The 21,726-nt window shown below is 51.1% G+C and overlaps 1 protein-coding gene and 1 long non-coding RNA gene across 3 annotated transcripts in view; one reads left to right on the top strand and one right to left on the bottom strand.

Moving 5' to 3' along the window:
* Positions 1–6,446: 6,446 nt before the first annotated feature.
* LOC131918001 (uncharacterized) lies at positions 6,447–10,775 on the bottom strand. Of its 2 annotated transcripts, none has more exons than XR_009380809.1 (3): positions 10,494–10,775; positions 9,179–9,305; positions 6,447–6,556 (listed from the first exon to the last, which is right to left on the bottom strand). It is a non-coding gene; the product is annotated as an uncharacterized LOC131918001 (long non-coding RNA). The 2 variants fall into 2 exon arrangements; XR_009380810.1 differs by lacking the exon at positions 6,447–6,556 and adding an exon at positions 7,499–7,596.
* The window catches only part of Dnah17 (dynein axonemal heavy chain 17), a 118,570-nt gene continuing 107,530 nt past the window's right edge, over positions 10,687–21,726 (top strand). The window contains exons 1-10 of the mRNA XM_059272217.1: positions 10,687–11,029; positions 12,639–12,832; positions 13,809–14,001; positions 14,183–14,282; positions 14,479–14,564; positions 14,747–14,872; positions 15,498–15,650; positions 15,839–15,925; positions 19,149–19,316; positions 19,658–19,774. Of these exons, the coding sequence (XP_059128200.1) occupies positions 10,694–11,029; positions 12,639–12,832; positions 13,809–14,001; positions 14,183–14,282; positions 14,479–14,564; positions 14,747–14,872; positions 15,498–15,650; positions 15,839–15,925; positions 19,149–19,316; positions 19,658–19,774 (1,560 nt within the window). The 5' untranslated portion in view covers positions 10,687–10,693. The remainder of the gene's footprint in view (positions 11,030–12,638; positions 12,833–13,808; positions 14,002–14,182; positions 14,283–14,478; positions 14,565–14,746; positions 14,873–15,497; positions 15,651–15,838; positions 15,926–19,148; positions 19,317–19,657; positions 19,775–21,726) is intronic.

The following is a 21,726-nucleotide window of genomic DNA, read 5'->3' as shown; positions in this document are numbered from 1 at the left end:
TAGCAGGTCTAAATTCGCGAACAGTCCACGCTTTTCCTTGCTAGGAAATGGACGGGGAAAGGCTCCCAGTGCCAAGGCTGGTCGTGCCCTTCCCCACCTGTGTTTGCCGCCTTCCTCAACACGTCTGCCCTGTCGCAGCGTTCTCTGGGGCTGGCTTCTTAGGCCTGAGGCTGTCTCTCATTGTCCCCAGAGACAGCATTGGAAGGTCCCCAGGTCTAAGTCATAATCCCACCTTTCATAAGCAGGGAAGCATCTCCTAGTCATCCTGCCTTCCTCACCCCTGCTCGGCCCAGCCCTCCTCCCCTCACTCAGGCCCAGCTCTACACTGGGATGGATGCCTTGGGTGATGAGCCAATGACCTGGTTACATGCAACCTTCCTGCCACTAATCTCATCTTGTCCCATCTGTTCCTTGTCCCCTGCCCCCTCTTTGCCTGCATTCTTTAGTGTCCAATGTCTGTCATGTCCATGATGGTCTCGGTGGCTGTGCCTCTCATTTCTTAGCAGATACTCTTGGTTTTAATTTTCTGTGACACGCACGGGTGTTTTTGCATGTATGTGCGTCATGTGTACCACAATCTGAGTTCCTTGCTTGTTTCCTGCCTCAACATGCAGAGTTTTCCCTACCCCTGGGAGAACCAGGGTCTCAGCTAAAACCAGCCCCATTACATGGGATGGACGTCTTTGGAGTCCGTCTGGAGACAGACAGGTGTGAGTCAAACCCCAGGCAGGAAATCTCTTCTCCAGACCTCGTTCAAATCTATTTTTCCTGACACATTGCATTCTTTCAAGTCACGTTCAATTTAGCAAACAGAGCTGAGACAGGCTGACAGCCAGAGGCCCTGCCAACAATATGGGCCTCACCCTCCCCTCCCTGAAGTTCAGAGCTAGGCTTGACTTAGCAAGGCTAAGGATGGAGGTGAGCAGGAGGGAGTAGCCTGTGTAGAGGTTCCTACAGCTCTCAGCCATAGGTTGCCTGGACAGTACTGGACACCTTCACTTCCATCTTGAAGACACCTTTTCCTAGCCTGACTTGATCTAGACTAAGTCACCGAAGAGGAGATCTCCTGCCACATAATTTAGATCTTTCAAAAGTATCCCAAAGGAAGGGGCTTGGCCTTTTAAGAAAGAAATATTCTTCCAGAGCTCTCCTACTTGAGGAGCTGTGGTGCAATGGAGGCCTGGAAGGGACCGGTCTCTTAAAGAGGCTGTCAACGAGGTAAACTGTGCTGGAGTGAGCCATTTGCTGGGCATGTGGCACCTCGTCCTGCAGCTTGATCTACAGGCAACAAGAAGGGAAACTGAACTAGGTGTACAAAGGCCACCCCCACAGTGACACACTTCCTCCAGCAGGGTCGTACCTACTTCAACAAGGCCACACTTCCTAATAGTGCCACTCGCTATGGGGGCCACTGTAGCTAGAGTTTTCCTGCCTGGCCCACCTCAGGGCAAATCTCAGTCACCCGCCAGTCCCACAGCCGCTCAGACCCGACCAAGTAAACACAGAGACTTATATTGGTTACAAACTGTATGGCCGTGGCAGGCTTCTTGCTAACTGTTCTTACAGCTTAAATTAATCCATTTCTATAAATCTATACCTTGCCACGTGGCTTGTGGCTTACCGGTACTTTACATCTTCCTTGTCATGATGGCGGCTGGCAGTGTCTCTCTCACCCAGCTTCCTGTTCTCTCAATTCTCCTCTCTGTTAGTCCCGCCTATACTTCCTGCCTGGCCACTGGCCAATCAGTGATTTATTTATTGACCAATCAGCAACACATTTGACATACAGACCATCCCACAGCAGGCCACTTTCTTTCCAACCACCACCCCTCTGTTCTGATCTTGGACCATCATGTAGCCAACTAAGTGTGCTTCATGCTGAAGTGGCCCGTGGGATGGTTGTTTCTTATCCTCACGAAGTTTTAAGTACAACAGGCCCCTTCTTGGCCCAGATGTTCCTGACTGAGGGACTAAGGTTCCAGAAACTCAACTGCCACCAAATGTGGACCTGAGACAGTGGTTCTGAGTGCCTTGTCCACCAAGATGTGGACACTCCTGAGAGTAAGCAAAGCAGAAGCGAGCTTTAAGAGATGGTCCCCAAAGTGGGAGGGCTTCCCAAGAGAGGGATTACCTTGTCAGGGGCTTTATAGGACTTCGGCAGAAACTGGACAGAGACGGGGGAACTTTGTCAAGACTGGAGGTCCCCCTGCCCAACCAGGCAGGTGACCATGTTTCGTTCACATGATGTCCACCCAGCTGCAGTGGTCCATCTCTGAGTCCTGCTTTGAAAGATGCCGACCCCAACTTGACCCAAGTGTTAGAATTCCTAGCCATGACCACACATGCACTGTCCAGTAGCCAGGCAAGATGCTTAGTCTTCCTAGGGTCTACATAATCCGTGCACTGTGCTGCGTGATTACATAATCTGCGTGCAGCGTGGTCATGTAATCTATGCACATGCATGACATAGCAATGTGAGTCCATATGTGCATGTATGGGGGGATGGGGGACCTATAAAAGCAGGGTCCACATATCCCTCCTCCTCTTCCTGCATGATCTTTCCACAGGCCTAAGCACACCCCTTCTGTTCCCTTCCCTTAATAAACTCTTACAGTGGGTTTTGTTTCACCTCATGGCATTTCTCTCACAGTAAACAGCACTGCTTAATGAATAACACCAAGAATCATCAGCCCTGTTGTCTCTCTAGCTGACTACGCTCTCTTATCCTTGTGTCTACCAGATTGTGTATAGTTGTCCTGTCACAGCTACCACCACGTAGCTGCAGGTGTTCTTGGTTACCTCATATTTAAAAAAAAAAAAACTTATTAGATTCCTTTATTCTATGTGTATGAGTGTTCAGCACGCATTCATGTGCACCAGTGTACAGCACGCATTCATGTGCACCAGTGTTCAGCACGCATTCATGTGCACGAGTGTTCAGCACGCGTTCATGTGCACCGTGTGCATGGCTGGTGCCCACACAAGTCAGAAAAGGGTCTCAGATCCCCTGGAACTAGAATTACAGATGGTTGTGAGCCATAATGTGGGTGCTGGGAACCGAACCCTGGGTCCTCTGCAAGAGCAACAAGAGCCCTTAACTGCTGAGCCATCCCTCCAGCCCCTGGTTATCTCATATTTAACCCCTTGGTTAAGGGGAGATTTGGGGAAATCTTGAAATAGGTGGAGGTTCGTTAGCAGCCGTTGTTACTTACTGTTTAGTTACTTACTGTTTAGTCTGTTGTAATTAGCTGCCTTAGAAGTAAGAAGATATGAAAAGGTAACAGTACCCTGCTTATGCTGGGGGTGGGCGCGTCTCACGGACGCCGGCTGCTGCAGACACTGCTCTCGCCTCTCAGAGCCCTGTCTGGCCCTGTCAGGACAGCTGCAAGCCCTCAGTGTGCCCTGCTCATTCAGCCCGAGGTCTGTTTTCATCCTGACACTTGTGAGCCCTTCCCCTTGCTACCTTTGGTGAGCCAGCTCCCGCTTCAAGCCCACAACAGTTTGAAAGCTCTGCTTCTGCCTGTCTAACCCCATTAGTTCTGGAAGCTTCTCAGGTGCCTCTCGAGGGTAGAGTTTGTTGTTGTGTTTTGTTTGTTTGTTTTTTGAGATAGAGTTTCTCTGTGTATCCCTGGCTGTCCTGGAACTCACTCTGTAGACCAGACTGGCCTCAAACTCACAGAGATCTGCCTGGCTCTGCCTCCCAAGTGCTGGGATTAAAGACATGCGCCACCACCCCCCTAAGGATAGAGGTCTTGATCTGAGTTCTATTCCCAGCAAATTAATGGAAATTACAAAGTATCTTCTATTTAGTAAGAGCAGGTTGCAGGCACCATAGTACTCGGACCAAACAAGGCACAAGGTAAGAGTGTGTGACCAAGAGACGGCCTGGGCCTCTGCTGGGGAGCTGCACACTGCCCTGAGACCTCAGTGAGTGAGGGGGGCCATTATCTGCCAACCCTTGGTTCTCACGGACATGGATAGGGAGCAAGAGAGAGCAGGCACAGTGACAACCACGTTTCTTGTCTCCAGGGGCCCAGTGCGGGGGTTCCCACAGACCTGAAGGCGCTAATGCTAAACCTGCTGAAAGCGGGCCATACCCTAGGAGGGACACCCTCTGTCCAGATCCCCAGGAAAAACCCTTCCTGGCCCCCAAGCTCAGGCTCCTGTAGTCAGGCAGTAGTCAGAGGCTCTCCTTTTCCAGCCTTCTGTGACTATGGCCCCTCCAGGGCCTTGTCCTGGGCCTGCCAGAGCAGGGTGACATAGAACCCTGCTGTCATCCCCGGCCCTTCATGTTCCGTGAAGTTTGAATGTGAAATGTCCCCCATCGGCTTCTGTATTTGAACACCTGGTCACTGTCTGATGGGGCTGTTTCTGAAGGCTGTAGGGCCTTCGGGAGGTGGAGCCTTGCTTGGGGAAGTGGGTTATGCAGGTGGGCCTTGACGTTTTCTACAGCCTAGTAGCCCCGCCTCCTTGGCGGTTCTGTTTCCTGACTGCAGATGGCTAGCTGCCTCATGGCCCTGTTGCGCTGTCTCCGCACCATGAAGACTGACCCTCAAGCTGTGAGCACAAATAACCCCTTCCTTATCAGACTCTTGATCAAAGCAACTAGAAAAGTAAATAAAGCAGACCCTTTTCAGAGACTGCCTGTAGAGACCCCAAATGAGGAAAAGTCCCCAAGACTACAGAGGCACAGCAGGGCTGTGATCCTGGGTAATTGCCGGGTTGGAGGTCCCCTCAGGTCACACTGTCCTGCCATGAACTGTCCCTCTAGGCTGCCTGGCTGCTGAGGGTGTGGGCAAGGACACCTCAGGCAGGGAGACAAGTCTGCACTTCCTGTCCTCTGCTGGGAACTCAGCGTGGGGACATGCCAACTGGCCAACACAGATGCAGGGGAGCCTGACAGACACAGATGGTCACCCCCAAGTCCCCAGCCCCTGCCTTCTTCCCCCCAGGCCTCCATTGCACTATGAGCACCCCCGCAGGGCAAGGCTCTGCAATCTGAGTTAATGGTGGGTAAATCTTTAATGAGCCCGCCTTCCTAGTTCCCTTCAGGAGGGGAGGGGATTCAGATGAACAGAGCCTTTCATCTCCTGTCTGCTCCGCCCCATACGGAAGGAGGACGGATTCCTCAGCTGGTGGCCCTGGCACAAGAACACCATCGCTCTGCCGGTCCAGCTCCAGTTAGGCAAGCGATGGTGCAGCTTCACACATGCCGCTATGGCCTCTTCTTCCAGCCTGCTATGATGCAGGCAGCATGTCTGTATGGAAAGCCAGAGCGAGAAATCCCTCACTCCCTCTCAGACAAAGCACTGGAGCAGGAAGGGCAACCTCCATGCCGTCAGGAGTCAGTACCAAGCACAGCCCTGGTGCTATGGGTGAAAGGCCTTGGTGTGCTCCCCGCCCCAGGCGGGGCTTTGGTTTCTTTTATTTTTTATTTTGTGTGTGGATGAGGTCCCGCACTATTGCCCAAGCAAAACAGTCAACTTCAGCCAGCTGTGCTGTGCCTGCTCGCAGAGATCATCACAGCTAGGCTTATTGTTTGACAATCGCTCACAGAAAGAGGGAGCGGAGTAGGTCACAGGACCCTCACCTGAGTATCCAGCTACTCTTGCCAGACAGTTTTAGGCAATTCTGCCCTAATTGCCCACGGCCTTAGGGTCTTGAATTTTTTTTTTTTTTTTTTTTTTCTTTCTTGATGTCTGCTGGCTTGGGGACAGCCTTAGGAAGACCTGCCAGGAGGCAGGATAAAAACTGATCTCTGGCTTAAGAGCCATCCTGATTACTGTAAGTTTATTTGCATGGATCCTAGCCTGCTTTCAGGCCCACCCATCTGTGTTTCTCAGATCAGCTCGAGACTGAATGGGAGGAGTTAAAGAGTTAAGGTGAGTTAAAGCCCGCCCAATGCTGGAGAGCGGAGAGCGGAAGTCAGATAGACAGAAGTGGTTGCACGTGGCAGGGAAAGAATCAGAGATGGAGAAGGAGAAGGGTTCAGAGCTTCAATAGAAAGCTTGGGGATAAGGTAACTCTTCATTTACCCGTTCTCTGGCAGAAGTTAGATAATTCCCATGAAGCCATTATACGGCCAAATTTACTGGTATCTGCCCCTATGTCCCATGGCTGCAGCAAGTACCAAGAGAGAAAAATAAAAAATTAAAATAACCAATGGGATCCCAGGCTCCTATCTCAAGTGTCCTTGAGAATAGGTAGTCTGCAAATCGGCATTAACAGCACAGGTTACCTGAACCGTCATCACGATAGGGGTAAAAGCTGGGGCATACATACTGGAAGATCCCCACCCCCAGGGGCCAGACAGCATCCTATACTTAGTCAAGATAGAATGTGTTATGGTATGCAGCCAAGGACCCGGGTCTGGCGTGAGTAATATAGCTCAGGCTGCAGCCGTGGGAAATGGCAGGGGACTCACCAATCGCATGTGTGGTGGTGGTGGCAGTGGCGGTGCAGTGGGCAAATGCATAGCGGGCAGTCGCTGGTCCTCATTATAGGCTTCCAACAACATTCAGCCCCGGATGAGTGCACGGAATTTCCTATCCAAGATCTGAGTCACAGCACCAAATGATAAGTAAATGGTGCTGGTGGCGGTACTGGTTACCAGTAGAAAAGTCATGAGCCACGGCAGAACCCACTGTTAGTTTTTAGAGCTTTATGATGAGGGAAAAAGGGGGGAGGGAAAGAGAGGAGAGCCAGGCCTGGTGGGGGAGGGAAACAGGGAGCAGAGCAGAGAACAGAGAGAGAGGGTGGGGTCCATGTCTGGCTTTTTAAGATGTAGATTGCATGACCAAGAAGTCACCAGTGCCCCCTGATGATGTAAGATGCAAGACCCCGAGCTGCACATATACAGGATCTTAACAGATGCCAGCTAGAAACTACAACTACCAGCTTCCCTTGCAGCTAGAAACTACATCTTCCAGCTTCCCATGCAGCTAGTGGTAGCCATGTAACTAAGCATGGCTCAAAGAGAGTGTGAACAGAGGGTCATGATGAGTACCTTCTGGGCTAAGTCATCAAACTGTCACCTCCCCCTTCCCCCCTTCCCAAGGACTGGTCTAGGGGATAGGGAGGAAGCCAGATCAGAGTTGTTGTCTAAATTCATTGTCATGGTGTTCATTGCTAGCATATCAAAATATATCGGCTTTTTAGACATCAATCTTGAATCTAGCTAGCCATGGTGGCACATGTCTTCAATTCCAGCTGCTTAGGATCACTTGGGCACAGGAGTTGGAGGCCAGCCTGCATAACATAGCAAGATACCATTTGAAGTACATAAATTAAAACCTTGCATCCGGGTGACTCACAGAACTTCTTAGTCCTGCTTAGTTAACTTAGGGTTTCTCAGGATTTTCTACAGACAGGATGGTGTTGCTGTGAGGGGAGGGTTTGTTCATCCTGATTTGAACCCCTCTTGTTTCTTTTTCTTGCTTAGCTTGTGGCTGGCAGCAGCTCTGGTACAGCAGAGCTGTGGTGACAGCCAGCATCCTGGTCTTGTTCCTGCTTTTGGGGGACCCTGAGTGCCAGGAATGCCCTTCCAGGAGATGCCACAAGAGGCAGGAAGTGACCAGCGGTGGAGGAAGCTCAAGACTGCAGGAAGAAAACATGAGATTGAATGTGGTGGGGACAACTAATGACCATTTATAGAGATGCAAACTACCTGGTCACGTCATTAAGACAATATGGTTTCTGAACTACAACACAACTGCTATGTTTTTGATAAAATTAAAATTTTAATTCTAATTTAATAAAATTTAGTGTATTAGAATTGATTTCAAATTTCACATGTTGGAGTTGGTCCCTAGTACAGCAGCGTTACAGTACAGTAAAAAGGCCTGGGCAGATATGGATACCAGGCTGAGACTCCAGCCTCTGGGACAGTGAGATAATAAATGCACCACTCTGCTTTTTAATAATTAAAAATGTTGCTATTACTATTGTGTATATACATGATATGGGGGGTGGCTTATGCATCACAGCGTGTGTGGTCAGAGGACACCCTTCTGAAGCCACTCCCCTCCCATTCTTATGTGGCTCAAATTCAGTTGGTAGGGCTTGTGTGGCAGGTGTTTTTAGCCACTGAATCATTTTACTGATCCAAACCTCTGTTCTTTATCATTTAACCAACCTGTGGTATTCAGCTATAGTAGCGGACAACAGAATAAGAACTCGGGGACACGCATGGGCAAGAGTCAGGGGTCAGCGCACCTTCTGATTGGTGACAGAGAAGCAAGTATTATGAAAACTACAGCATTTCCAGCTTGGGCGGCTATGAGCGCCTACAAGTGTTTAACCCTCTGGATAAGAGAAAATCCATTTTCTTTAAGAATGTGGTCATGGCAAGTCAACCACACTCCAGTGGACGGCCCCCATGCAGGGTGTATGGGCAGCACAAATTGGATTCCATGGATTGTTTAAAGAAAGGGGGAGCAAAATTGGAGGGGAAAGAGTGGATCTAGGGAGAAATAGGGGGAGGAGTGGGGGTGAATATGATCAAAATACACTGCATGGAATTTTTTAAATGTATTTTTTACATTTATTTTTTTTATATGCATTGGTGTTTTACTATGGGTGTCAGGTCCCCTAAAACTGGAGTTACAGAAGTTGTGAGCTGCCCTGTGGGTGCTGGGAATTGAACCTGGGTCCTCTGGAAGAGCAGCCAGTGCTCTTAACCTCTGAGCCATCTCTCCAGCCAGGAATTCTTAAAAATCAATAAAATATTGAGCCAGGCATGCTGTTGCCCACCTTTAATCCCAGCACTCAGGGGGCAGAGCCAAGTGGATCTCTGTGAGTTCGAGGCCAGCCTGGGCTACAAAGTGAGTTCCAGGACAGCCAGAGCTGTTACACAGAGAAACCCTGTATTGAAAAACCAAAATAATAATGATGATGATAATAATAAATATTACATTAAATAAAATATATAAAAATAAAATTATATGATCTGGCAGAATAGAAGGTCTTAATAAGAAAGTAGATGTAAATCTCATCTAGTAGTCATTCTACAGAGTAAAACTGAGCCCAGCGCTCTGTCCCTGAGAAGGCAAGTGCCTTCTGCTGTAGGCAGGCTCAGAGCCCGGACCTTTCCTGCTTCTGTGAACGGTGGGCCAGTCATCTGCTGCACTACCACTGGCTACTTAGATAGCCAAGAGAAGGTTCTAGAAGTCTCAGGTACCTTGACACGCCAGAAGTTCTGTGGCAGTTGGAGCCTCTTGAGGAGCAGAAGCCATTTCCTTACATCGTTGGGAAAGGGCTCTCCAGCTCTCTACAGAAGCACACGTTTGTGTGGATCTGGTGAGCAACTGTAAACCATATTGGGGTGTTGGAAGAGCTGAGGGATCTTGGCACACAGGGTAGGCAGCAGACTCACCAAACACTGTCCCTGATCTACACTTGGAGATGGTCAGTTCAGGCCAGCAGGCTGGCCACCAGGGCCCCACTCCTTCCTCACTCAGCTCTCTGGTACCCCTCCCTGTAGCTGCCCCTGAGCCAGCCCAGCCTCAAGCCTGCCAGCTACCCCTCATGCAGTCCCAGGGGCTGGTGGGCCTGGGAAGCACTTCATGGGACAGTGTTGTAAACTGTCACCTCCTAGCCAGCACCCCAGGAAATGGCACTGCAGATTTGAGATGAGACCATCTGTGAAACCCCAAATCCACAAAATCGGTAAACCAGAGGGTGTTCCCATCAACAGTAGTACCGTCAACAAGACTTAGAGGGGGCCCCTTAAACACGTACCAATAAACACTCAGGTTCCAATGCCTATGCTTTAAATAATGGCGTGGTGCTGGCAGGGGCCAGCTCAGCAGGAGCAGCCAGCAAGCCACGTGTGCTCCAAGACGTCACTACACGGCTCCTCCCATGTGGTGGAGGTGCTACCGTCTTTCCCCTCATTCACAGAAGGCCCCAAACCAGACAGGTTTGCCTCACAGACCGCTCTCTCTCCCCTTCCCCCTTCCTCTCTCTTTATTTTGACCTTGCCACAGAAGCCTTGGGCTCTAGGAATGCCCTGGGTCACTGAAACCACATAGCACCTTCCCACTTCTCACTCAGATGGGGGCAGGGACTGAGCACCAGCTCTGGTGTGGGATGCGGCTTTGAGAACCTGTGTACTGTAACACCTCAGAAGCCTTGAGCCTTGTCTTTGCTCAAGCCAAAGGCTGGCATCTGAGTGCTTCCAATGTGGCCTGCAAAAGCTGACATTGGCAATGGCCAGTTCTAGAACAGGCTGAAACACAGAGCTCCTGAGGAGCCCAAGTTGTGTGTGTGTGTGTGTGTGTGTGTGTGTAGGTGCAAATATCCATATATGGAGGTCAGGGGTCAGTCCTGGATAACCTTCCTCTGTTTCTTTTCAATCTGCCCTCATCCCTTTCCCCTTTTGCCTTGCCCATCCCCCACTTCCTCTTCTCATCCTCCCTACCCGCATGTCCTTCTCTATCTTTTCCAGCTTATTTAATTTTGTGGTCACAATAACACAAGTATACACCATTTACCTGATGACCCCACACCAGGGCAGGAACAGGTGCCCCTCTCTTGTCAACAGCCCGACCACAGATTAAAAACAAAGGCCAATGAACCCCTTTCACCAGCTTGGCTAAGATGGAGATTTGTGGGGTTCTGGGACTCCAGAAACCAGCGGGCACCTGTTTGTTTACAGAGGTCTGTGGTGTAAGGAAAGGTGGTTACGACAATCATGCCGGATCCCAGAATTGAGTATCTGGAGACAGTGTCTTTTATGATCCTCAAGTTCAAGGCAGACAAGTGGGGCAAACTGATCGGAGCCGAGGAGAATGTGGCCTTGTTCTCAGAATTCTTTGACAAAGTAGAAATCCCTGTGCTGGTGTTGACACTCAATCCTGCGGGCATGATCATCCCCTGCCTGGGCTTCCCAGAGTCCCTGAAGTCCAAAGGAGCTTACTTTATCAGGAAAAAGCCAGAGACCATCACCAAGGACAACTACAAGACCAACCTCCTCTATGGGGACATCAGCCCCACACCTGTGGAGCAGCTGATTGCTGTAGTGGAAGAGGTATGTGTGTCTAGACTGGGGGGGGGGGAGCTGGAGCAGCCGAGCTTGGGAGGGACTTTGAGTGAGGGACCCCAGGCCTTGCTGCTCCGACAGTGAACGTGCCCAGTGAGTGACGTCACCTAAGAGCTGGTTGGAAATGCAGACAGACCTGCTCCAAGTGAGGAGGCAGGAGTCCCAGCATTAGTGTCGCCCTCTCTCACTCTCTCAGTGTCAGTAGTCGGTGCCATCTTGCTGTAGCCACAGGTGTGGGCCATCCAAGAACCAGTAGATAATTTCCCAAGCTCCAAGACTTTGAGCTAAGAAGAGCAAGTGGTGTGGTATTTTCTCTACTTCTATGCTGCTGTCATATTCATCCTCACCCTCAGCAGGTGCAATGGGGTAGGGATGGCCTCTGGTGGGCCACACCAGCAGGCTGGGTTACTTAGCCCTGCCAGTCATCGTGGACAAGGACCTGAGACCCTGCCTGTGCTTATTCAAAGAGAAATGGGAAGCCAGGAGGCCGTTCAGCAGGGCCTAGAAGCTGAGAGTGGGGAGCCTGGCAGACCACAGTCAACTCAGCTGCCATGTGTCGGCCCAGATGCTCTTGAAGCTGGAAGTCCTGGGTCAGGGGCCAGCTGGCCCTCTTCTGCCACACCTCTGTCCTTGGCTTGTAGATGGTCACCTCTCCCTGTGTTCCCTCATGGGACGGATTTTTGTGTCCTGATCTCTTCATATAAGAACCCAAGTCCTACTAGGTTAGGGCTCAACCCACTGGCTAATTTACCTGTTGCCTCTTTAAAGACCATGTGAGGCTATGCAGAGATGGCTCCTGCACAGACATAAGGGCACATGTTCCCATCTCCAGTACCACATAAAAAGCTAGGTGTGGCCATGGTGTTTTGTAATCCCAGCCCCGGGAGGTGGAGACAGGAGGATCCATTGACATGTTGGCCAGCCAGTCCAGACGATACATGTCCCAGGTTCAGTGAGAGCCCTTGCTTCAAAAAAGGTAGACAGGCTGGAAAGATGGCTCAGAGATTAAGAGCACTGACTGCTCTTGCAGAGGTTCAATTTCCAGCAATCACATGGTGGCTCACAACCATCTATAATGAGATATGGTGTCCTCTTCTGGTGTGCAGGCATACATGCAGGTAGAACACTGTATACGTAATAAATAAATCTTAAAAAAAAAAGTTGGAAAACACACTGACCTGTGTGACCTCTACATGGTCACACAACACTGCACGGGTTCGTGTGTGTCTTACACTTACACTTACACACACACACACACACACACACACAACTGTTTCCAACTGCAGCTACATATTAAGGTACAGGTCGTGGGGCTATATATATGAGCGTAGGGACATAACCCAGCCTCCCTTAGTCCTTATCCTAAACTTCCTGCAAGGGGTGTGGCATATGCCCTATGGTTCCGAGGTGTGTGGTGGGCACCACCTCTGGGTGATGGTTCAGACACTCAGACAGGTAGCTGGACCATCACTGTTCCTAGAACTCCAGCTGCCTCATCTCCAGAAGAAAGGTTTAGCTTTCTCGTGGTTATGGGCACAGAGGTCTTCCAAATCCCCAGAAGACAGAGCTAGGCAGTCATCATCATATCTCCTTTCAGGTCCTCTATTCTCTGCTAAACCAGAGTGAGAACATGGATGGCTGGCCCCGGGTGGTCTCAGAAGATATCGTCAAACAAGTCCACAGGCTGAAGAACGAGATGTTTGTGATGGGAGGCAAGATCAGGGGGAAAACTCTGCTGCCTATCCCAGAGCACCTGGGTAGCCTGGACGGCACGCTGGAATCCATGGAGAGGTAGGCTGGGTGTGGGGGATAGGGGTGGGGGGAATCTGAGCCATGACCTCAAACTACAGACGTAACTGCAGATTGGTTCTATGCCTTGACATTCATGAGATGCTCAAGTGTGGGAGGGCACCAAATCTTCAGTAGCGGGCACAAGACAGGGGAGTAGGTACTGGCGCCCCTGGGAACCCCAGCTCCAGTCATCCAGTAGTGTCTACACCCAGGAGGGGACCCACCTGCATTCTGTCTCCTCTCCATTTGCACGTGACTGTAGTCACTGTATGGCTCAAAAGGTAATCACACTGGCTTTGAGATGCCATGCTGAAGGCAGTAGAGGGAGTGGGGGGCTGTTGGACAGGAAGATGTGAGTCAAGGTACAGAGGCTGTGGCATCCAGAGGTCAAGGGACTCTTAAGGCATCCTGGCCATTTAAACTGCCCTGTGTGTGAAACCATTAAAAAAGAAAAAGTTACCTGTGTGAACTTGTCCACACACACCTATTGAATGACGGCCCCTAGGCTTCATCCTGATTGGTCCTTCAGGGACTGTCTATTAACCCCCCCAATATAGGCCATGTTGTGTGGGGTTTATTCTGGGGTCTCTGGCCCCTTGGGCTTCTGTGAAAGCTCCTATTCCTCTTTGCTCCGGGCATTGTCCCCTGGGGATGGGGGATATCTTCAGCCTCCCTCAGATGGTTGGATCATGCCAGCGACATGAGACCAGACATGCTGCTCGTGGTGATGGTGGCGGTGGTGGTTGTGGTGACGGTGGTGATGGTGGCGGTGGTGGTTGTGGTGACGGTGGTGGTGGTGGTGGCAGTGGCTGCAGCTTGGAGTTTGTTGTTCGCAGGCTGCTGGTGGGGGGACAGGTAGGTCTCCTCCCTGATGGCACAGGGTTCGAGGCAGTCCGTGTGTGTGTGTGTGTGTGTGTGTGTGTGTGTGTGTGTGTGTGTGGCCACAAGAGCATCATCCCGACTTGGCACTTGACAGGATCCCCTCCTCCCTGGACAACTCACTCCTACATTCCATCGAGACCATTATCATTGATTGGTCCCATCAAATCCGGGACGTGCTGAGCAAGGACTCGGCTCAGGCCCTGCTGGATGGCCTGCACCCACTGCCCCGTGTGGAGTTTGAGTTCTGGGACACCCGGCTCATGAACCTGCAGTGCATCCATGAGCAGGTAGGGTCTCACTCCACCCAGAAGCTGAGTCCTTGCTGGCCCACTTGGGGGCAGCAGGCAGCTCGGTGTGGCCCTCCTAGTGACCCCAAGACACATTCCGGGTACATTCCTCAGCCCTGGCAGCCCCAAGTCAACCTCCCCTGAGGGTTGGGCTGAGAGGCTGTGGCTCTTTCGTCCTCAGCTAAACAGACCCAAGGTAAACAAGATAGTTGAGATCCTGGAAAAAGCCAAAAGCTGTTATTGGCCAGCCCTACAAAATGTCTACATGAATGTCACCCAAGGTGAGCCAGACACCATCCAGGAAGCCACTGGGCCTGTAAGGGAGGGCTGTATGGACTGTCTGTCTTTGACCCTGGGGGGTCTGTCACCCCATGAGCGGTTCTCAAGCCCACTCCTGGGGAAGAGGCTAAAACCCCCAGAGAGGCGCGTTTTTCACTGGCTCCCTTCAGCACTGACCTCCTTGTCCCTTATGCTCAGGGCTGAAGGAAGCCAATGACATTGTCCTCTATCTGAAGCCCCTGCGCATCCTGTTGGAGGAAATGGAGCAGGCTGACTTCACAGTGGTATGTGGGCAAGAGAGAACCCACTGGTGGGTGGGAGAGGCAGGCACAGGGCATCGTAGAGCCCTCAGCGGGGCGGCTGTCTGGCACAGATTCCCCCTTGGGATCCTCTTCTGTGAGAAGAGGCAGGTGGGGACGCAGCAGCAAAGGCTAGCCCCTCCAGCGATCTGGGCTGTCTCTCCCAGCTCCCCAGCTTCATCGTCAAGGTGCTGAGCACAGTCGGCTTCATCTGGGCCACCTCAGAGCACTACAACACGCCCTCCAGGGTCATCGTCATCCTTCGGGAGTTCGGCAACCAAATCATTGAAATGGTGACAACTGTCCCCGGCCTGGTCTTCCCCCACACTCCAGGGACAACTGTCCCCGGCCTGGTCTTCCCCCACACTCCGGGGACAACTGTCCCCGGCTTGGTCTTCCCCCACACTCCGTCCTTCTTAGGTCTGGGCATCCTCAGGCTCCAAGCTGGAGCCAAGCCTGAGGTGGCTCTCGAGCATTTTCCCAGGGTACCTTGCTAGTCAGCACCCTATCAGGAGCAAGGAAGGAAGGAGGACCTTCGCCCCGGGAGTCCCAGCACCCCATCACTTGGCAGAATGCTGCACAGAGCCACCTCCTATAACCCTCAACACACACTTGCCTTTCCCGTCCTCCTCACAAGTGCTGTCTGAGCAGTCACTAGCACCAGCTGAAGGACTGTAACCCAGGCCACCAGAGCATATTAAAATCATGCTTACAGCCTATCCATAGGACCAGGAGAACACCGTGTCTCTTCCATGTCTGGTGATCCCTGATCTTTGGTGGGCAAAAATCCCTTTTTACTGTAGTCTTGACACAAGATGAGCCCCAGGGGGACTGGTCCTCTTCCAGGACCCACTGTGCCAGGACCCCTCCTGAGGACTCATCAAGGATGAGTTAGGATGCCTGTCTTTGCCTGTCTAGACTAGAACCTACCTGAGCCCAGAAGAGGTGCTGAAAGGTCTGCAGGGCGAGATAGAGGAGGTCCTGAGCGGCATCTCCCTGTCCGTGGGAGTCCTCAAGGAGCTCTTCAATGCCTACGACTTCTGTTGTGCGAACATGAAGCTTTTCTTCAAGGTACCTGCAGACCTGCAGAGCCTGGGTCTCAGCAAACTGGGCCATGTCAGTGCCACACACACACACACACACACACACACACACACACACACACACACACACACCCCGACAGGCGGGTGGGCGGGACTAGCTGAAGTAACTATGGTCTCTTCTCTCCCTCACCTCTCCCGTCCTCTCCCTTCTAAAAGGACAAGCCACCTGTACCGTGGGAGTTCCCTTCATCCCTCGCCTTCTCGCGCATGAACTCCTTCTTCCACCGTGTGCAGACCATCGAGGTAAAGTTGGAATTCCATTCATCTTTGCCTCTTTGGAATTCCACTCATCTTTGCCTCTAAGTCCCTCAGAACAGACTTCCAGGGCTGGGCTCAGCAGGAGAGCACCTGCCGGCATGCATGGGGCTTCCTAACTCTGGACCTTAGCCCTGGAAAACAAAAACCAAACAGCTCCAGGATCATCCCCAGTTAGAAAATTCTAAGCGAATGGAAGCTCCTGTACCTTCGTGGAAACTGTCCTTGAGTGAGGCACCCCCCACGCCTAAGCCCGGCCGCCCCCGCTTCTCCCTGGGCACTTGTTCACCAGCCAATACAGTGGCCATTGTCAGCAAGCCAGCAGCCAAGTGTGGTGTCGAAAACCAGGAGCTAACGTCGAGCTAGATACTGAGAGGCAAAAATTTGTTGATGGCCAGGCCATATTTTCAGTCTGCCATAGTAGGAGAATGAAAACGGCCCAGATCAAAGGCAGAGGAGTCTCTTTAACCAAGCAAGCATGTGATTGAAAGTAGAATTTTGTAGTTATTTTTGTGATCATAGGAAAGGTATGCGTTATGGGTTTATGGTCAGATGGTTAACATATCACCAAATAGCTCATGGTCGGTCAGTTCTCAGAACAATGGAAACGATTTACAATGTGTAATTCACAAGATTATTGAGGAAGAACCAGTCAAAACAGTTGACCTCTAGCTAAGGCCATGATCAAAGTCTAACATTGTTTAACTGAAAAGAAAATGGAGTCAGCCACCCCTAACACCAAAGGCAGAGTTAATGCACAAAATCAGCACAAAGGGAGACTTCGGGCCCCTGCACGTGTGGACAGGAGTGACACATGTCAAGTGAGACTTCAAAAATGCGTCAAGATGGTCTCCTCCGGGGAGGAGGGACGAGAAGGTTCCAGCCGGGTAGGACAAGGGGCCTCGGTATAATTAACATGCTGTGTGTGTGGTGAACACACGTGTGAGCATGTGCATGTGCTCCTATGCCTGGGTAGAGACCAGAAGACATCTATCCTGCTCTGCCTTACTCACTTGAGGCAGGATCTCTCTGAACTTGGAACAAGGTGGACGGCCAGCGAGCCCTAGCAATCCTCCTGTCTCTACACTCATATTGCTGGGTTTTCAAACACATGAGACTTCACAGATGTTTTCATGTGTATGAGTGTTTGCCTGTGTGTGTGTGTTTGCCTGTGTGTATGTGTGTGTGTGTGTGTGTGTGTGCGCGCGCGCGCATGCAAGCATGCTCATGCCTGGTGCCCACAGAAGCAGAAGAGGTCATTAGATCCCCTGGAACCAGTGTTAAGGACAGCTGTGAGCTGCTGTGTGGGTCCTGGGAACCAAACTCAGGTCCTTTGTAAAGAGCAGCAAGTGTTGTTGACCCCTGAGCCACCTCTCTAGCCCCACCCCCATTGCGTGCCCCGATTTTTATGCAGGTGCTGGGGGTTTGAACTCTAGTCCTCATGTTAATACAAGAAGCCCTTCCAGCAGCTGAGCCTCCACCCTCCCCCACCCCTCCCAAGCCCTCTACCCTCCCCTAACTCCTACCCCACCCCCCACCCCACCTTGCTTTTTGTCTTCAAACCTTTTACATGAGGTGATTGGCTTTCAACTTCCTGTGCATGGTCCTCAATCCACGAGAAAGAGGACAAGCTGGGGGTGTGGCTCAGCTGACATTGTTTGCTTAGCAATGCACAGGGCCCCGAGTTTCTTTCTTTTTTTTTTTAATTCCTTTTTTTCTTTTTGGTTTTTCGAGACAGGGTTTCTCTCTGTAGTTTTGGAGCCTGTCCTGGAACTCACTCTGTAGACCAGGCTGGCCTCAAACTCACAGAGACTGGCCCGCTCTGCCTCCCAAGTGCTGGGATTAAAGGCGTGTGCTGCCACCACTGCTCTGCTAGAGTTTCATCTCCAGCTCCACTAAGTGCGGTAGATCACACCTGTAACTCCAGCATTTGGGAAGAAGAGGGATCAGGAGTTGATGGTCATCAACTATACAGTGAGTTTGAGGCCAGCTTGAGCTACATGAGACCCTGACTCTAGAAGGGGGCGGGGGAAGGAGGAGGGGGGAGAGAAGTAGCGTATGCTGCTCATTGTCCTTGAGAAACACTGGGGACCTTGTTGTGGAGACAATATCACACAGAGACACATCAGCTGAGGGCATGAATGTGAGGGGCATGACCCTGAAGTGTCTTCTGGGAAGGAATTACCATGGCTGGGGAGAGCTGGGCAGTAGGGAATCCTCATGGAAGAGCACCTGGGTACCAGTGTCCACCAGGCATCAAACCCCTCTCAGTGTGGGATGCTTTCCAGGGGACAGAGAACCTGAGGCTCATCCAGAGCCTGAGAGACCCCTGTAACTTCCTAGCACCTTCCAGAGCTGAGGAAATGGAGGTTAGAGAATCTAGAAAGGTTCTTTGGCCAACGTGGGGCCTGGACCAGATCCCAGGCTTCATCCCCCCTGGTTCCACATGCTCTTAATGTAGAGGTGATTCCTAGGGGAGCCCCCCGCCCCCGTAGATGTAACCAACCGTCTTATTAAATAAGAAACACAGAGCCAATGCAAAGATGAAAGCTAAGAGATCAGAGCTAAAAGCCTTACCCTCCTGCTGCAGCTAGCCTCTTCAGCCAAGATACCTCTCCGAAAGAGACCTACTTCCTGTCTTTTTGTCTTTATATAGACTTTCTGTTCTGCCTCCTCATTAGTTGTAAAACCAACCACATGACTGCCTCGTCACTGTCTGTTGGCTGTATCCTTGAACACATAGAGATCTACCTAGCTCTGCCTACCAAGTTCTGGGATTAAAGGCGTGCACCACCAACGCCCAGCTTTTGCTATGGCTCTAATAGCTCTGACCCCCGGGCAACTTTATTTATTAACATACAATTAAAATCACATTTCAGTACAAATAAAATATCACCAGACCCCCCCACACACACACACACACTTTTGCTCCTTGTTCTAGAAACAGCTGCGAAGCACATAGGCACTAAAGAGCACACCACACACACACCGCTTGCATGACTCGTGTGCACCCCAGCATGCCCCTTGCATGCCTTGTGTGCACTCCAGCATGCTGCTTGCATGCCTCATGTGCACCCTGCAGTGGCATCCCTGGGGGTGCCCCTCGAGGGCTCTCCTTGCTGGTTCAGATAAGGTCCTAGGACCCTTGGCTTTGACCCTGGAGATGAATGGACCGAACGGAGGGTTTCTTGTTCTTTCCCCCTTGTGCTAGAATCTTTACAAAACGGCCATCGAATTTCTGAAGCTGGAGAAGATTGAGCTGGGGGGCGTGCGAGGGAACATCCTGGGGAACCTGGTGACCCAGATCTACGATGAGGTCTTTGAGCTGGTGAAGGTCTTTGCTGAGTGCAAATACGACCCTTTGGACCCCGGAGACTCGGTAAGTCCATGGGCAGGGACTGTCACTGGACCAAGGAGTGGAGTGATGGTGGGTGGAGTGAGTGACGGGTAGTCCCAGGTACTCCAGGACTTTTAATAAGTTGTCACGGGAAGTACAGAAGCTGCGGTCCCTATGCCAAGGAGCAGATGCAGGAAAGGTACCTGGGGTCAGGGATGGGGAGATGGCAGTGTTGGTGGTCCAACCCAGGGCTGCACTCCACCGCTGAGCTTTGCAGCCAGCCCCGTCTTCACTCAACTCATCCTTGAGGCCTCGCAGCCTATTGGGGGTTTACGGCCACTACAGGCTCTCCCTGTCTATTGCCATGCTTCATTTCCTTTTAGAGTTTTGACGATGATTACAATGACTTTGAGACCAAAATCCAAGACCTGGACAGGAGGCTGGCTACCATCTTCTGCCAAGCCTTTGATGACTGCAGCTCCATCGAGTCGTCTGCAAAGGTAAGTGACATTGTCCATCACTGCAGGGCCAACCCCCAGGAAAGCACCACAGAGGCACATGAGATACATGGGAATACCGAGCTGGGCCAGGGGGCCTGTATTTCAGTGCAGGTCAGTAGGGAACACTTCCCCTCCAACCCCCACCAGCCCCAAAGGCAGTCAGAGTGGCCTGGGCATCCCAGGGCAATGGCCACCCCTCTATTGTCAGGGCTGGGTTTCTGGGCCTCAGCTGGAGACTGAGGAAGTTTCTCAAACTGGTGCACCAAGACCCCTCCCTGGCAGAGCCAGGTGCACCTGCCCCATGCTGCTCAACCTTTGTTTTTATAAGTGCAGAGACACTGGGGGTCCCGCGGATGCAGAGGTGGCTGACGTCTAGGATTGCTTGGCTTGGGCCTTCAGGAGAAGTAGCAATAAATGCAAATTAATGCTGTGTCTCCACAAATGTGGTTAAAGAATTTATGCAGTGACACTTGTTAAATCAAAAAAGGAACCTCATCTGTTGTTGCTGGGGGTGAGATGGGGGGCAGTTGTTATACACACACACACATTCGCCTCTGCCCAGCTCTTTACACAGACATACATCTCAGAATCTCTTCCTGAAAACCTCTCCTGTCTAGCTGCTCATCCTCTCTCATCCTCTCTCCTCAGCTCCCTCTGCACACACCCAGCACACACACTCACACTCTGCACAGCTCTTACAAAGCTCTACACATCCGCCTCTCTCTACACTGTCGCTCCTCTCATAACCGAACTCTGACAATTACGTTACATTTTCAGGTCCCAACCCATTCTCCTAACACATGATAAGTCACACAGTTTTTCTCAGGCTAGGGAGGTCGTGCTGACTGGCCAGTGAGTAGCGCTTGGCCATGCACATAGCTCTAAGTTGGAGAGGATTCCCAGACAGAAAGTAAACACTTGGCTGAACCTTGAGCCTGTAACATAAACTGAGGCTGGGCCTACGTGCAAAAGGTCAATTACTGCAGAGAGTTATGTCTACCGAAGTTGCTTCAAGCCTGACCTTGAATCAGTGATAAACACCTGGGAATTCACCCTTGTGAATTCGTCTCCAGGGGCAACCAGTTTACTTTGAATATGTTCTGAAGTCTAAAATTAGCTGTCTTTGTGGCTGAGAATATTGTTGTTTTCCTGTATCAGTTATGAAAAATATTCTAGTATTATTTTTATTCATCAGAATTATATAGCTTAAACAGAAATCATCTTCCTGACCATCCACAGCTATATATGTGTACCCAAAGATAGAATATTTTTATGGGATAAACACACCAGCAATGGGGAAATACCCATAGCTGATATTAGGGAAGAAATGAAGTGTCACATAAGAAAAATTACAGATAGGAGCAACCGGTCATTTCCAGTCAATAGCTCCACAGATTTACCAGGCAGGGCTCCCTATCAGGTGGGTCTGGTGGGTTAACCTGTTAAATACTAGTTGTCACCTACTGTATACTCCCACGGCCTCCTGCACCAGAGAAGTTGAGTATCTGGTCCCTTGACCAAGACGTGAAGAGACACCATACACATCCCAGTCTCTGAGGTCTCAAAGAAGAGGAACACGTTGGATGAAGTCTCTCAGCCGGGCATGAGCTGAGCCACCCCCCCTCATGAGTAATGCCCACATGTCACGGGTTCTTTTTCTGTGACAGGCAGGTGGGCCATTGATGGGTGGAGCCATACTCATCCCAGAATGATAAAATGTCCTATGCCAGGGCTTCCTTCCTCATGAGAACTTGGGTTTGCTTCTGTATTCAGTCATTTTCCAAACTCTCACTTTACAGTGATGCTAAGTTAGAAAAACAGTCCTGGGTGGGGAGACCTTTGGGAGTCACCTCCAGCTGTCCCTGATTTGAGGCTCCAGATGCTAGGTCTCCCTGTCATCAGCATGTCATGCATGGCCTGGGGAGTTCTAGAGCACTGTCCATGTGACCTCC

Source organism: Peromyscus eremicus, chromosome 8a (genome assembly GCF_949786415.1).
Source record: "Peromyscus eremicus chromosome 8a, PerEre_H2_v1, whole genome shotgun sequence".
NCBI lineage: Eukaryota > Metazoa > Chordata > Mammalia > Rodentia > Cricetidae > Peromyscus > Peromyscus eremicus.
The sequence above is the reverse complement of the archived record's forward strand: the minus strand, read 5'-3'. Positions and strand labels throughout refer to the sequence as shown.